This window comes from Hippocampus bargibanti, linkage group LG10 (assembly GCF_051943395.1).
Source record: "Hippocampus bargibanti isolate YZ-2025 linkage group LG10, ASM5194339v1, whole genome shotgun sequence".
NCBI lineage: Eukaryota > Metazoa > Chordata > Actinopteri > Syngnathiformes > Syngnathidae > Hippocampus > Hippocampus bargibanti.
The window spans coordinates 8648742-8666447 of NC_142743.1; the positions used below are offsets into that span (position 1 = coordinate 8648742).

The 17706-nt window shown below is 39.8% G+C and overlaps 1 protein-coding gene across 4 annotated transcripts in view; it reads right to left on the reverse strand.

Moving 5' to 3' along the window:
* Nucleotides 1-17706, reverse strand: part of LOC148892292 (myosin-10-like) — a 61562-nt gene that overhangs the window by 29162 nt on the left and 14694 nt on the right. For 2 of the 4 annotated variants that reach the window (XM_089006612.1, XM_089006609.1), the window contains exons 4-7: nt 9380-9407; nt 7256-7358; nt 5304-5333; nt 4150-4167 (exon numbers count right to left, since the gene is read on the reverse strand). In XM_089006612.1, the coding sequence (XP_088862738.1) occupies nt 4150-4167; nt 5304-5333; nt 7256-7358; nt 9380-9407 (179 nt within the window). The remainder of the gene's footprint in view (nt 1-4149; nt 4168-5303; nt 5334-7255; nt 7359-9379; nt 9408-17706) is intronic. The other 2 variants (XM_089006613.1, XM_089006611.1) reach the window with 1 other exon arrangement.

Consider the following 17706-nt stretch of genomic DNA (forward strand, 5'->3'; position numbering starts at 1 on the left):
AATGCCTATACTACTTGTGCAGCTGTTTAAACATGTGGCCCATTTACTCTTTCCATCTAAAGCCACACTATGAGCTAAATCCTAACCAGAGAAACAGAAAATGCTGAGGTAAAGGCATTTTTTTAATTCCCAGGGAATATTTTTGCCAAATTTCAAGAATAACTGCAGAAGCTCAAAGGGGGCTATTTTTCCACAAAGGAAGTAGACTGAGGAATCAGTTTGTGATGTAAGACTTGGAATGAGGGTTTTCATACTTTATAACTGAGTCTTTGAGCAGCTGGACCCTGTGACGCTGGTAAAAGAAGCTACAAGTCCCGTTTTATCACATTTTTATTGAACAAAGTAATCATGTGATGCAGATTGGCGTTGTGAATCGGAAACCGTGACACAAATGTGTTTTTTTTCTTTGGCTCACAAAGAAAACAACACCCCCAAAAAAAGCAGCCAATTACAAAGCCCAGGGGGGGGGGTCCACTTTATCTGACCCACATTTTGGATGCAATGGGAGTTAGTTGGATTTCGGACTGGGGCAAGTGACTCCAATTGTTGCGTAGCAGCTACTGAATTCAACGGCCACTCGTTCACCGGCTTTCTAATTATTTGATCCTTTTCTGCATATCGCCAGATGAGCTGCCATTTTCTGTCTTCCCCCCACAACACAGGCATTTTGGGCAGGCCGCAAAAACTGGACAGATTGAGATGAGTCAAAGAGGATCAGTCAAACTGTTCCGCTAAATCTTTCTAGTTGAGGATGTGGACGCAGTGGTAAAACATCTGCTCCGAAGAGAAAAAAAACGTTCACTTATCGAAAGGGCAAGTAAAAGGCCACTCCTTGCACGAAGCACAAGTAGTTTTGCCAAAATCAAGTTGATTTTGATTTTTTAAAAAATTAAATGGCGCTTCAAGTCCTAAAGTCCGCGGTTCCATGACAGCGACATAACACAAATTTGGATGCCAGTTAAATTGCGGCATTATATTGCACGTCAGTAAGAAAAGAATAATAATAATGAAATAAAGGGATAAAAAAGTAAATAATTGTAGAGACTGGTTAGCACGTCAACCGCACGGTGCAGAGGTGTAGGGTTCAGTTCTGACCCCATCCAGCCTTCCTGGATCAAATGTATTTATTAAAAAAAACTACACGTTGAAAAGATAACACAATCTTATTGAACAATTAATCACGATCAAAACAAAATGTTTAGATGAACAAAACGCTCATTACACATTATTTTTGAAAGTGTCTGAACTTCTCATAAATAATGCTTGCTTGTCATATTTTACGGTATTGTAATTTTATTTTTAAGACTGATGTATGAAACGATGGGATTTTTATCCATACAATGATATTTTTTATTGATAATTTGGCATTTCTAATGGTATTAGTATGTTTTTTCATTTACGCATTAAGCAAATACCTCGGTTTGACTGTATAATTTGTACGTCCTCCCCAAACCTGCATGGCTTTTCCCTAGGTACTCCGGCTTCCTCCCACATTCCAAAAAACGATCATGGCAGGTTAATGGAACACTCTAAAGTCTAAATTGTCGTTCGGTGTGATTGTGAGCTCAAGTGGTTGTTTATCTATGTGTGCCTTGTGATTAGCTGGCAAGCAGTTCAGGGTGTCCCCCGCCTACTGCCCTGCAGGGGTTAAGGGGATTAGCAAAGCACCCGTGTATTTTAAAGTGCCGCAGGGGTGTTCTTACAAGTTAGATAGCATAGCATAAACAACAGGCAAGTGTCAATATTACATTGCGTAAAAAAAAAAAACCTTCAATGTATCGTGGTATTTAAAATGACAGCTGTAAAATGACCGACCTTTTTGAAATACGCTGCTCCCCCGCGTACCCACTTCGTGGATTTTCACATATTGTGGGTGGTGCTGGGCCCCATTAACCGCGATAAACGGGGGATTACTGTAATTGGGTTATATCAAAACAACTACGAACAACTGGCACCAAATTTTTAGGACAATTTAAATGATTCAACAATGCAAAAAGGCACAATTGTTTGCAAAACGCCTCTATCCTATTGCTCCCTAAGGTCTCCTCATCTGTGCTTATTACCCTTGTATTTTACTGATGGTCCCATTAGGGACATACAGGTAACATCCGAGTTACGACCGGGTTCCGTTCCGACAAAATGGTCGTAAATCGAAAAGCATTCAAAATGGCTGACGCGAGGATCACGTGATCATGACAAATGACGACATGCTGGCATCTCCTATACGACAGGATAGTATGCGATGTCAATCTGTTGTTTTTAAGCAACGTTTTCTATTGAATACTATTAGATACCAAAATGTTGACAGTTCATTTATAAATCTTATAACTTTTAGTGTCATTTTAATCATTTCATATTTTGTATTATCGATCTTTATTACTGTGTCGGCGCACACGCTTTCTGCTGACCCAAATCTGCACGGCTTCCCACGCATGCGAGGTGTCAAAAATGGCTTTCCCTGCTAACGGAGAAGCCAGAAGAGGTCACCTGTCTCAAAGAGGCGACGGCGCCGACCGTGAGGCCATCGCGGTGATCCCACCCACTCCGCCTCGGTGTCGGTGGACACCCTCCTCCCCCCGATTGCTGTGCTGTCATGCTGTAGAAAATTGTCGTACGCGTTTGTTACGAAACAGTTATTTTGTATCATCATTTTGTGCAATGGTGCTCCGGCAAATAAACAATATTGTCACATTCGGATTGACAGCTGCGGGCGGGGCCACGCCTCCCGGCTTCCACACTTCCTTCTTCAGGACAGCAGGTAGGAAAACGGGACGCTGTCAACTTGTATTTGTACTTTGTATTCCCCTGGACTTTCTCTTCGGTGCTCGGTCCGAGCCTCCCCCCACACATCCCGTAATCCTTTTGGGATTGTTCCATTTCTGCACCACCGTGTGCGGGTTGCTTCTCGCCATTGTGTGGTTTCCCATTGCCACCCCCACTCGTCATTTTTGGTATTCTTTATTTTTTATTATACCGCTGGTCTACTTTTTGGGACCAGTGCTTTTGTGTTGTAGCTCAATAAATCATCCAGCACAGACCTCTGTCTCTGTCGCGTTGCTGGCTGTAGCGGTGGCAGGCGTAGAATTAAAAAAAAAAAAAAAGTCTGGCGGTCGTGGTCGTAAGTATGGGTGGTCGTAACTCGCGCCGGTCGTAAATCGGATGTTACCTGTATATATAGGACCAGAGCTACCAGCACAATTTTAGTTCACTAACGAAGCTTTTTGGATGAGGAGCGAAACGTCCGACACCTTCAAACAAGTACAGACGACGGCTGAAGAAACCTTTTCAATCGATACACCACTCCTGTATGAAAGATCTTAGACAGATTTGTATTTACTCTGCTTTCCCCAAGAAGAAAAAAAATTATTGGAGGTGACTAATTTCAAAGAAGCAAAGGGTTTACACAACTCTGATAACAAACATTCACATTCTGTACTGCTTACAAGTCCCCCCTAAAAAATAAAAAAAATCAACTCAATACTGTTTTGTTAGCAGTTAATGAAACCTAGATTTTTCTACACCACGGTAAACCATCAAATCGAGAATTAGCCCATGCCTCGTAGCATATTAGTCTCAACAAATTTACAGTGAAACCTTAAAAATATCAAACACAACAAATTCCAGAAAGAAATTTGTTTAGTCTCTAGCAAGTGAAAATTAAAGTTCACCACTACCATTATTAACATGTTAAAATGACACAATCATAACACCTTGTAAACTTAAACAACAAATAGGAAGGTGCTGTGTCACCATTTGCTCATGTCAAAATATGTTACTATGTTTTGTTATGTAGTATTATTATTATTATTCTGACAAAACATTTAAACAATTCAACTTTTCAGGTTCCACTGTAAATGTGATTAAATTAATGCTGGTAAAGCCATGTAGATTAATAAAGCGACCGCAAGGCAGGTGAGATTGCTGCAAATCCTGCTCCCTTCGATCAGTGTGCGCAAAATGAAAGGATAACCACCCGAAAGTGAATGGATGTAGATGAAAAGCAGCTATCGAACAACCTAAGACCATTTATGAAAGCGCTAAAGGTCTTTCTCAGAGCAAAGGTGTGGATGGAAGCAGAGTACGTTGAGCCCCGCCCACCATTTGTATTGTCAGTAAGGTGAATCAGGTGAAAAGCTACATTCTACTCACATAAAAGAGGGCTCCACTCTGTAGGACATGAGGGGAGTCAAGTGTTATTTTCATGAGAAGTCAATCATTGCATGAATGTCATGATACAATATTCTTGTGGCGGCACAAAATGTTTTTATATGACACTTGGAAGAGGAACCAGTAAACAACACTTTGACATCATGGCACATTCACATAGACTATGTGTGTGTGTGTGTATGTATGTATGTATGTATGTGAAAAACAGTCACAGCTTTTGGAAAGTGCATGCTATCTTACAAAAAAGTACAGTAAAGTCTCATTATATCGATATCGGTTATATCGATAGTACTGCTTATTACGATACTATTTCTATGAACGCAAGGAGAAAATTTACATGCCGCAGGAGCGGATATATCGATAGTCCGGTTATATCGATATTTTTTCCGACTCCCGAGAATATCGATATAACGAGACTTTACTGTACTTACAATTGTGTTTTGCGCCTGACAGTACAAAAAAGTGAACATAAGTAAATTCCATTTATCAATTGTGTGAATGTTTTAACTCATTCACTGCCATTTACGAATTTATTTGGGAATTGAAAATATGAAATATATAGAGCGCCATTCCCGAATGTGTTCAAGTTTTGTTTTTTTCTTCATGTTTGGGTGCCGATAAAGCGCTAGCCATGGCCTCTGGCAACGTTTCTTCTTTTCCATAAAGTGGCAGTATTTCACTTTTTTTCATGTTAGCGCTTTGTTCCAGCTTTAGCAGTTGTTAAAGCGCTATATAAACCAATATGTATGTATTGCATTGTATTTTGGACAGTCGCCTTCATTTCAAGTTCATATAAATCCAGACCTATATGATTTAGTAGTTAACTTATAATTTAGCAACACATGAGCAAAATGGCGACACCTTCCTATTTCTAAGGTTTCTTATGCTCCATTGAATGTTTATGTAGTCCTAAAACTCAATATCCTGGGTCCTGGGATTCAATGACAATGACAAAAACCTTGGCACTGGAGTGGACACATTTTTGCACGTCTGGCAGTGAATGAGTTAATTTTTTAGCACCAATTAACTATTGACTGGTGTCAATCATAAGATTTGACCAATATGGGTGAAAAACTGTTTGGGTATTGCATACACATATATAAAATGAAACGTAATAATGAAAAATAGAGACTTGCCTGGAGCTTCACTGGTTTTGGAGATTCTGGCTGTTTGTTAAAAATGAAAAAAAATGCAAAGTGTTAGATCGCACACACACAATCCCAGAAGATAATTAACTCAAATTAACATTCACAAATTTATTCGGGAATTGAAAATATGATGTCGAGAGCCATTCCCAAATTTGTTCTTGTTTGGATGCTGATAAATTCCTGGCCATGGCCTCTGGCAATGTTTTTTTTTCCTTCCACAAGGGGGCAGCATTTCCCCTTTTCCATGATAGTGCATTGTTCCATCTTCAGCTGTTGTTGGATTGGATTTACCTTTTAGTCTCACAGGGGAGACATTTACATTTAACAGCAGCAAAGTTATATATTATATAATTATATAATTTAGTAGTTAACTTATAATTTAGCAACACATGAGCAAAATGTTGACACGTTCCTATTTCGAAGGTTTCTTATGCTCAATTGAATGTTTATGTAGTCCTAAAACTCAATACAGTGGAGCCTCAGTTTACGAACTCCTTACCTTACGAACTTTTCGGTTTATGAAAGTTAAATTTATGAAAATTAAACCTTGGCATCAGCACTACTTTTCGCGATACACACCCCCCACCACGGCTGGCGCAGTAATCTTGAGCGGAAAAACACAAAAGCACACGGCCGAAAAGCACCCCAGCCGGCCGGCCCACCTTTCCACACCCCCTTTCTCTCCTTTCTCTGAATGCAAACGTTGATGCCTCCAAGGAGTTTTTTTACAGATATTTTTGCTGTTATGGGACCGAAAAAGACAACACCACAGGCTCGTGTTGAGCCGAAGAAGACACAAAAAAAGATTATAGTCGAGGAGAAGAAGGAGATAATTGAAAAACACGAACGAGGTGTGCGTTTGTATGATTTAGCGGCCATATACGGATATGCTAAGTCAACCATTGCTACCGTCCTCTGCAACAGAGAAGCCATCAAAGGTGCGTCTGTTGCAAAAGGTGTTTCCGTGCTGTCAAAGCAACGGTCTCGGGCAATCGAAGAAGTTGAAAAACCTCTGTTAATTTCGATTAATGAAAAGCAGCTACCCGACGACAGCGTGAGTAAAGCAATTTTATGCGAGAAAGCACGGCTAATTCACTCCGATATCGCCATGCGGCAACGTGGAAGTTCGGCGCTTATTGAGGATTTTAAAGCCAGCAATGGATGGTTCGAGAACATCTGAGGGCGAGGAGGAGGAGATGGCTGCAGCATCAAGTGAGCGCATCAAGGCAATGTTGGCAAAGTGGAATGATGTGCAGGCTTTTATCGAACAGTTCCATCCATAAAAGACTGTGACTATAAGAATCATCAACATGATGAACGATAATCTGATGCCTCAGTTTCGTAAGACCTTACAAGTCAAAAAGCAACAGGTGTCAGTCAATTAAGAGGTTTTTAGTCAGCAAAAATGTTAAGAAGTCTCCAAAGAAGCAAAGAAAAGAAGCCACACCAGAGGTTGAGTTACCAACAGTCCTTATGGAAGGTGACTCTCCTGCCATAAGCCATCAACGACATGACAAAGGTAAATAAAACTTTATTTTACAGTTATGGAATGTGACTCTCTTTCCAAACAGCAATTCGCTCTGACCTCCGACGCCATTCCATCAAGCCATCAACGACCATCACAAAGGTAAATAAAACGACTTTATTTTACAGTACAGTTTATTTCTTTCATTACAATACAATACCACATTTATTATACAGAGAATAAGATATGTTGTGTGTAGTTTTAAGGCTTATTTAGTTGAAAATTACATTTTATGGAGACCTGGGAACATATTATTCTCATTTTAATGGTTTCCTATGGGAAATTATTTTTTGGGATACACACTTCGCCTTACACACTCTGTCTGGGAACCAATTAAGTTCGTAAGCCAAGGTCTCACTGTATCGATAGTAAAGTTTCATTGATGATCTTTTTCAATTGTTCAGGTCATACTCACGGGAATGTTTTGGTCTCTCCTGGCTTTGTGGGAGGAGGCAACATGTGCCAGGTACTGGATGACCTTCTTTGTGTTCTCCGTTTTGCCAGCTCCAGACTCACCACTGTGAGGGACAAAAAAAGAGACAAAAAGAACATAAGACCCAAAACAAGCATTGGAAAACCCCGTCCTGGGAATGAACTACAAATCCACCCCAACTGTGTCTAGGCCATTAAAAAATGTAAATAAGGAAGAGGCAGCTGTACACAATTGCAGATCCATTTTAGACTGAAACGGACTTGCTCTCCACAAGAGCAAAAACACACAGAGCACAAAGACACAAAGACCAGCATGCAGTTTCACTTTGGTCGATCTTGGCAAATTGTGGTTTTCTAAATGTTGAGCTTGCTTTTTACTGCTTCCTTTGTGGTGTTGCAAACAAAAAAAAAGAGAACGTAAATACTTAAAGTCCTTAAAAAAGAATTGAGGGACACTTGAGATTTAAATCACATCTGGTGTCTAACCGTAGGCGCAAATTTGCACATGCCAAAAAAATGCACCAGATAGTGTTGGACTCTAAGGGGGAGTGGTGGGGAGGGAGTATGGCTCAATGTAAATACGCTTAAAGGACAACCGACGTCTCCGGATAAGTTGTGTCCATAATTTGTAAAATGGCTTCAAATGAGTTTTACTGAGCGTATTTTACAAAGATTCCACCGCATATAGCTATATTTTCCGTTTTAAGACGCTGAATATTTCGGAAGTCTTGTTTTTGAGTTGGTGACGAGTCCGTACGTGACATCACTGAAGGAACGCCCCTGACCGAAAAAAAGGACACATTGTAGCAGTCCTTCCATCACGTCAATGCATTTTGCTGTGCTTGTTTGGTCTGAAAACGTCATGTTGCACCAAAAGGAGCCAGAAGAGGGCGACCAAGCTCCATATAAGGAATTCATCAGCCTGTGGAAACGGGCTGATTAATTCCTCACAGGAGCTCTGTCGCCATTTTCTGCCTCTTTTTTGATGATCCATTCCCCCCCGATGTTGCCTCAAAATGGCACGGAATAAATTATTTAATCGATTGCAAACATGTATGCAATCCTCTTCAGAACTATTTGAATCATATTCATAACTGGATGTGTAACAAGAAAGCATATTCTCCGAATCTGAAGACATTGTTTTGATTCTACAGCAACGCAAGACGTCTTGGCGTGACGTCACGAAATGGGGACGGGACTTTCTGAAAATGCCCAATTCGGAGCTCAATTTTTTGCAGATTTTGGACACTTTAAGTCATTTTATTGGTATTTTGCATTTGAATAAAAATATCATACTGCGTGTTTTGGGTATTTTAGATGCTATAAAACGTTTTTCTGATGTCAGTTAGGAAACAATAAAAGTGACGTCGGTTGTCCTTTAAAGCATAGATAATTGTGGAGGATTAATGGCGATGTATCACTTGTTGAAAGTAAAAGTGCTGGGTGTGACATTCCACATGTAATCATCCACCCATCCATCGACCGCTATCTGAACCGCTTTACCCTCACGAGGGTCACAGGGGGTGCTGGAACCTATCAAAGCTGTCATAGGGCAGTTGACGGGGTATACCCTGAACTGGTTGCAGGCCGATCTTAGCGCGCAGTTAGACAAACAACATCCCATTCATGTCATTATACAGAAAAAAATTGTTGTGGCTGTGCACATAACGTAAATATGTACAGTTCAGCGTTGCATTTATTGTGTGATGCAAAATGTTGGACAGCAAATGTTTGCTAGTAAAAAAAAGACAGTTCGGCATTTCCAGCCAATGTAAAAATAGAAGTACAAAATAAGTCGCGTGGATCAATTTGAAGAGCAGACAAGGTTATGGCAACGATCAGGTCTTGATAACTTTTTGCAGATGACCGGCAAGAAGACATTTTCACTCTTGTGAGTGGGAAAGCCAGATGGCTCGCTTACAAAAATGTCAGAAATGCTTTTCTTTCAAGTAACAAGAGTCTGGTCAATGTCACAAGGACCTGGAGCAACGCTCTTGACCTCGCGACACTGACTGCTCCACTCAGTGCCACAAATTGTATGCCTGTTACGTTCCAATTCATGTGTGTAATTGTTCCTATTTTATGACTATGCAGCATGTAGACTTACGTGCACAGAATGGATTGGTCCTCTCGATCTGCAGAAAACAAGGAGAAAGATAAAGGTCCGTCTCAGTATTTGGCATTATCTCCAGTGGCTCTTTGATTGATTATCTCCAGTGGCTCTTTGATTGATAGTGTCAAGAGTTTCAGGAGCATGAGCTCAAGTGTAAGCAGCAATTCTCAGAAGTGTATGATTTCAGTTTTCACAATTGCACTACAGGCGCCTTCAAAATGGCTAAATGAAATAAGTATTTCTTTTCCCCATGGAAACAGCTACAAATTACGTCAAATATGTATTGTTTCAAACGGTGACTTCCGCATACAGGCGGCCCAATAAGCACAATAACGGAATACTATCCATATTTTTTATATAATACAAACTGCATTGCAATGAATATTAATTCAGATTCAATTCTCAAAATGCTAAAAACAAATGATTACAAATCCAATATTTGTTAATCATACAGCAACCCACCACCGGGTACACCCAAAAACTTGCACTTTACCTAATAGTACGAAAGTATGGGGCATGTCTCAAATCTGCACAGAATTACCGATGGAATCCAAATTAAGAATGTTAAAAAAATCCATATCATATACTGAATGCATATTTTGGAAAAGTAACTGCTTAATAATATCTCGCATGTATATCTAACCAAATCATTTTGCTTACAAAAAGAGAAGGGTTCATGGAGATATCATTATATCATATAATTTACTGGTAAATCAAGAATAGTTTGAGAAACACTTCCACCAACAGCCTTGAGTATAGGTCAACATACTGCGTCGCGAAGCACTGACAGGTTGACAGTTTGAGGTGAAGGGCTGACTATGTGGAAAACGGAAAGGTATTTGAATGAGGACACAGCTGGGGGAGTCATCAGGGGTAGTAATCTTGATTTCCTAGCATTGACTGGGAACTTCCTGAAGTTAAATTGTGTGTCAAAGGGGTGCAGCCACACGTATTCCTTTTCCTCAATGTCAGAGCCCCCCCACCCCCCCCAAAAAAATACAATCTTTGAATAGTGGAGTTCCAGTGGATATATAATATCTACACACTCGACTTCAAATGGTAGGGTTTCGTGGTGTAAAATAAATAAATAAATAAATAAATAAATAAATAAATCAGATCAAGATTAATAATGCTTTGTTTGTGTAAGCGTGTTTATTAAATTACATTGGATGAGCCTTTATTTGTCTCACAGTGGAGAAATTTACATTTCACAGCAGCAAAAACAAAATACAGGAGCTGCTGTAAAGGCAGCCACTGTCGCGGCGCCATCTCGAAGTCAAAAACAAACAAAAAAAATAACAAACAATGTAAACAAATAATTCCCACTTTGAATAACCACAAAATTCAGATGTTCTAGTTGGCTTTTCCTGACCTTTTTTTTGTTTGCTATCGACCAAAAGCCTGAATGTTTTTTTTGTCATTACTGACTACTGTTTCCAACAGCAAACACATTTTAAAATTCTGGTCTAATGTTCAACCTTGGCTCTAATGAACCATAACAAAAGCTCCCAAATACATGAGGAGAAATTGTGCCATTACAGTTGTTTTTTTTCTCCCCGTTTGAAAAAGGCAAAGAAAAAAAATCTATTCATTTCTCAGGGCTCACATGAATGCATTCATATTATTTATATCCAGTGTATGAGACAGATTCAGGTCATAAGATGTATTTCGGAAAAAAAAATGAAAGCGGTTCTTGTCAATTCTTCAACGAGCAATTAAACAGTTGCATCTAGCAATTAAACAGTTGCTGGTTCAACTCCAGGTTCCACTTTAGTCCAGTATTGAGGACTGAGTTAATGCATCAAAGCTGTGAGTGGCCATGGAACTAAACCGTCAAAAGTTGAGATTTCTCTTCCCGTTTTCCAAATTGCTATTCTGTACAAACGTCAGTGACAGAGAACAAGGCATCCAACAACAACATAGGAGTCCAAGATGGTGCTCGGCTGCAGCCGTCAGGAAGTGCTTTTTTTGTTGTTTTTGTCTTGTTTTGTGTTTTCTTTTGTCACGTTGTGTTGTTGTGCGTCATATGGAATGGATACGGATTGTTTTTCAGCATTTTTGACCACGACATTCATTAAGGAGGAGACTTTGCTGAGCAGTTGCGCCTTTTCGGCAGCATGAATATGCCAGTACTGTTTTTGATTTGGGATGAATGTCGGTGCCATTCGACTGTCATCGCTGGACAGCTCTGGGGCCATTGTGCTTTTTTGCGCCTGTAATGGGCAGCATCTTCACAGTCCCGCTTTGTTCAGCGGAAAGGTCGGTGCTGTTGGACAATCTGCGGCTGGTTGGATGCATGGCTTGAGGAGCCCGCGATAAGAAGAAAAGAGTGTCAGCGCAGAGCGCCGATGCGTATGTGGAACTGTTGCGGCTTGGAATTGAAGCGGATTTATGTGGGACAGGAGATGTGAGACAATGTCTTTTCGTCAATGGATGATACAGCTGCGTGTTTGCTTTCAACATTTAGCTTGTAGTCGACGTACACATTCCACCGTGATGTCCCTGATCCACTGGTGGAAAGACACTTTGATCCTCTCCTCTTTCATCTACAACTGCTTCATGTACAGAAAGTGCTTAAGAATGAATGACTCTCTGTGTCTTTGTTTTGTCATATTGTCTTTGTGCTGTCATATTATTTGTTATTTAGTTTTGTTCTTTTGACTTCAAGACGGCGGCACGAGAGTGGCTGCCTTTCCAGCAGCTCATGTATTTTGTTTTTCTACTTTCATTCCTTCCATCACTTTGCTGCTGTGAAATGTAAATTTCTCCACTGCAAGACTTATAAAGGCAAATCCAATCTAATCCAATCCAAGGCCTTATCAGAGCGCCTACAGAGCCATGACGACACCCGTTTGAATGGAGAATGTCGAATGAGTTTAGAGACATTTTAGTCATTGATGAGAAACAAATCTAAGATACAGTAAAGTCTCGTTATATCGATATCGGATATATCGATAGTCCCGGTTATATCGATACTATTTCTATGCACGCACAGAGAAAATTACATGCAAACAGGGTCGGATATATCGATAGTCCCGGTTATATCGATATTTTTTCGGACTCCTTTGAATATCGATATAACGAGACTTTACTGTAAAACAAGATTAGAAAACCCTATTAGTCTCACAATGGAGAAATCCCCAATCGACAGCAGCAAAATTATGAAAGGTAGAAGTAGAAGAACAAAACAAAACAAAACCAATAAATAATCTGCTTGATATGTATTTATATATTATTATTTATACAAATATATATAAGATAAAAATATTAGACAGGGGTTCAAAAGATTTTGAAAATCGAGTCTATGCCGAAAACAATCCTTAGAAAGGCAAGTCGTATCTTACCGTTACAACAAGCCTCTTTGTTCAAATTACTATCTGTAGCAACACACCAACACCACAAATATACCCGCTGTTTATCAGTATGTATGCAGACGCAGGGGGGTAAATAGGATCCCTTCTCTTCACTTCCATACACTAACATCCCCCACCACCTTCATAACATAAATCAAGGACATCGTTGATTTTCCACTCCAATACGTGTTTATATAAGCCAACTGACTATTTTTTAGCACTTTATGCATGTTATCAAATATCCAAACTCTGAAATGGCTGCATTTAAAAAGGACCAAAAAGTACAGACACCCTTCAACTTACGAACATTCCAGTTACGAATAACTGTACGTAATAACATTTTTGCGGGTTGAAAAATGTTCGGACAAACATGCTTTATGTTAGAATTTGTATTGCGCGCCTTTTTCAAGGGTGTGATGTTTATGCGACGGACACCAAGGCTGACCAATCAATGCTGAAGTGTTGCCAACGAGTTCAGGCCCCGATACGCCGAGCTTGCTTACGATTGGCTTGCTCTTCCCTGTTGACGCTCCAGGAGGACGGGATCCATAACAAAAAGTAATGGCTGCTGACATGTAATTCAGTAATGACGTGCCAGCAGCTTCAGTAATGGCTTACTGAAGACCCAAGGGTCTGTGACTGTAAAGTGTCCTTGAGAGCTTTGAAAGGCGCTTAAAATGGAATGTATTATTATTTATTATTATTATTACAGTAGGTGTTAATTTACTTTACGACTGTTAAGAGTGTCTGTCTTTTATACTTCCCCGTTCAGTGTTTGACTTAAACATACATTCCATTGAAAAATATTGCACTGAAGAATCTTACAAACAAATTCACCTTATAAACAATCGCTCGGAACGTATCTCGTTTGTAAGATGGGGAGCGTCTGTAAGTAATTATTTTTAATCAGTCTTTGAGGACCATGGTGTGTGTCTTGTGATTGTTTTATTAAATGCATCATTATGTGACGATGCAGTAAATTGTACTGCTAGTCTTGTAATAACAAGCACATCTTCCTCATATGAGGAAACACTTTGTACTGGAAAGAAGTAACTGGACCACTGACACGGGATCAAAATAACAAAGACCACTGGTGTCAGGGGAGATTGGGCTGGTGTGTGTAGAAGCCATCGTTTTACAAATGGAAACATGCAGTTGTGATTCTCAACATTAGCTTTCCTATGTGGAACATTTTTGAGGAGAGCCGCTATGGAATCTGAGATATACTGCATGAGGAACTCACCCAATAAGGTTTTGAATTGCAATCAAGGTCTTTCTGCAAACTGAAGAAAAGGCATAACGACTTAATAAACATATCTGTTCTTTAACAAATCACTTGTGACAGGCAGTAACGGAGCCAAAAGTTGTCTGGAGAAGAGACAACGGAAAAATATGTGACTGATGAGGTGTACATGAAGACATACTTGGGTTCTACTGGTCATAATCCATTTGAGGCACTCTCAGCAGACTTGAGGGTGCACTTAACTCATTCACTGCCAATTGCCGAATTAGTTCGGGTTTTGCTTTTTTTCTTGCGCTGGCCAGACCTCTGGCAATGTGCACAAGGAGGCAGCATTCCCTTTTTTTCCCATGGGAGTGCTTTGTTACAGCTATGTATGTATAGCATTGTATGTTGGACAGCCACCCTCATTTCAAGATCATATAACTCCAGACCCATTTAATTTAGGAATTAACTCTTTTTCTGATGAAAGAAAAGAGTCTAAGGTTTCTTACGCTGCATTGAAGGTTCATGTAGACCTTTAAACTCAATCTGTGGGTCCTGGAATTTGAGTGGCAATGACAAAAACCCTGGCATTGGAGTGGACACATTTTTGCACGTCTAGCAGTCTAGCATATGGAGTGAAGAACTAATTGGTCAGTAATTTGTATCTGGTTGGGTTCTGCAATGAAGTACAGTGGTACTTCCAATAATAATAACAATCAATTGTATTTTTAAGCACCTTTCAAATCTCTCACGGACACTTTACAGGCACGATATTTACAAAATTAATTGGTTTTACTTATCAGAATCAGAAAACTTTTATTTGTCCCACAATGGGGAAATTTGCAGTCCACAGCAGCAATTTGAAAGGGGATGGGGTGAAAGGATAGAAACAATATATTCTAAGCATAGTAAAATAAAAATGTCAACTGTATCCTGTAAATGTGCAAAACAGTTTCATAAAAAAAACTGTACATCGTGCAAAAACAATTCGAGAAAATCTTGTAGGTTGAGACGCATCTTAATTCCCAATGCCGTTCCAAGGCCCCCCAAAATTCAGTCATGAAAATTAAAAAAAAAATAAACAATGCAAAAAAATATGTAATAAATACATTTTGAAATTTCTTTCCTAACTAGAGGCAACATTTTCCTGTTGAGGCGTTTTGTAACTTGAAAACTTTGTACAAAAAATAAATTCACTATTGAAATGGATGTTAACTATATGCACCAGGTCCATGAGGTGCTTCACATGTCGATCAAGATGTTGGTTTTCGGTGAACTAGGACTAACTAGGTCCTTGCCGCAATGCCGTACAAGCTTCTTTGTGTGTTCATTTTATTGCTTTGCTGTTTATATGGAGCAGGAAGCTAACAATAAACTCATTTGGCAAGATCGAAAGTAATCTGGTGTACAATATGTTTGGTCAATTATTTGTGATCGACGACTGCTTGAATTCTGGAGTTGGTGGGTATTACCAATGGACACATCTCTAAAGTCACACTCAGGTATTGTAATTTTAACATTCAGAAAACAGAGGTAGCAGCTTGGCGCATGGGTTGCTGATAGAGATGACAGAAAATAAGTTATCATATTTAAAAGTTTCATTCTTAGAAGGCCCACAATGAAAGCACAGAAAATCTGGGGTCAATCTGAGATGCATAAACAGAGCCTGTTAAACTCTCATCATCATGTTGGAGATCTGGCCTCGGACGAATTTAGGACTGGTCAACTCCTACACAGGAAGAGGTCATTAGCCAGGTTACAAATCTATCAGTTCATGGAAAGGACAACCCATTAAAATGTCTACATTCTGTTGTTTTATAGTTCTTGGTGCATAGGACGCCCAGGGGTGTGGTAATCAAATCAAAAAGACTATGTTTTACAAATGTATAACTTCAATTTGCATATATGCTCAATGAATAGCTTGGCAGAGGGCTGCAGAAGTTGGACGCCAGTCATGAATGGCTACGTCCCCTGCCGGCAGTAAAAGACAATCTTCCTGTGTTCGAGCCTTTGTTCACAGTGTCCAGCGAATATCTGACAGTTGCACTCATCACTTCTATTCCAGAGTATTTTGGAGAAACAGCAGTATAGTTGCATGGGCTAATATCAGTCACCGGTCTAGCGCTATTTCTGTCTATGTATGTGCTGCATGTGGTGAAAATCTCCCAGATTTCCTGCACGACGTGTGTGGTTTTGTTTCCAGAAGGTGAATCTTTTAGGTTATTAGTTCAAAGGGGCACAAAAGCTTTTAGCGTGTCCTCGAATTGCAACCAGGTGGAGCAAAGCTGTATTGTTGGTGTATGCTCTGTTATTATAAACATTCCCAAGCATGTTATCAGACATTCTTGACTGTGCGAGTCACATCATACACTGTTCAGTATCATGAAGAAGCTGTCGTTGAATGTTTATCACGGGGCTATACGTTTGGAAAGCACACATCTAAGATGGCTGATAGAAATAATTTGAAACCAGTGGGATGCAAGGAGGGAGATTTTCTCACTAAAAACAAAGGCCCACTATCCTTTGCCGGGATCCTTCAAGCAGTGCTTGTGCTTAAAACCCATAACTGCGGACAGGATATCTTCCAACAAGTTTTTATTCTTCCTAAATCACATCCGGAGTCCATAATGACTCATATAGTGATAGCATATCAAGAGGAAAAATGAGGGCAGTAATCAAAATCAGATGTGCATTAAGTTTTACTGGTCGGCATACACGCTATTTGGGGTTGGCAAGAGCTCATTAAACACCACAGCAGAACCTTGGTGGGCAAAACAATAATGTACATTCGGGGTAATTAACGAATGCCCGTGAGGCTCAAACTCGCGTCAGTCAACATCATTTGTTAACAGCTCCAAATGTCATCTGTTGATGCAAACGACTATCAAACTGGATAATCGCTAATATCAATCAGGTTACTGAAGATGCTTTGGGCCAATGTACAGAGTAGCTGCTGGCATCCACTAATCTCCAACCGACAAACCTCTTTTTATAAGCACTACATTGTTCACTCCAATATAAACACAGCGGTAAAATGAGTAAGGATAGTGGCGCTCGGCAGCATTTCTCTCGTTGCAACCATTATGAAGTATGACATTTGTGTAGGTTGGGTATTAATGTTGAGTGGATCAAATATTTTCTTTGCATTTACTGAGAGTTCAGTATTAACTCATTCATTGCCATTCCCGAATTTATTCTGGAATTGTAAATATGACACAGGTGTCAAAGTCAAGGCCCGCGGGCCAAATCCGGCCCACCACATCATTTTTTTCGGCCCGCGAAAGCAAATCAAACTTGTTAAATTCCATGATGATTGCTAAAATCTGAGCCAAAATTTCACATTTTTGAATGTCAACCACAATAAAAGTCATTATTCTTCACTTCAGATTTGAAAACGAGTTATTAATTAATTTGCTGTGTGCTCTATATGTAATATTTGAAGGGATTTAAACATTCTAATGGGTTTCCCAAATTCATAACGGCCCTCGAGAGGAAACCATAACTACAATGTGGCCCGCGGCAAAAAATTACTTTGACACCGCTGACATAGATTGTTAGTCCTGAATTTGTTCTGTTTTTCATGCTTGGGTGCCGATAAAGCGCTGACCATGGCCTCTGGCAATGGCCTCTGGCAATGTAGTTTTCCCTTCCACAAGGGGCTGTTCCAGATTCGGCTGTTGTTAAAGCGTTATATAAACTAATACGTATGTATTGCATTGTATTTTGGACAGCTGCCCTTATTT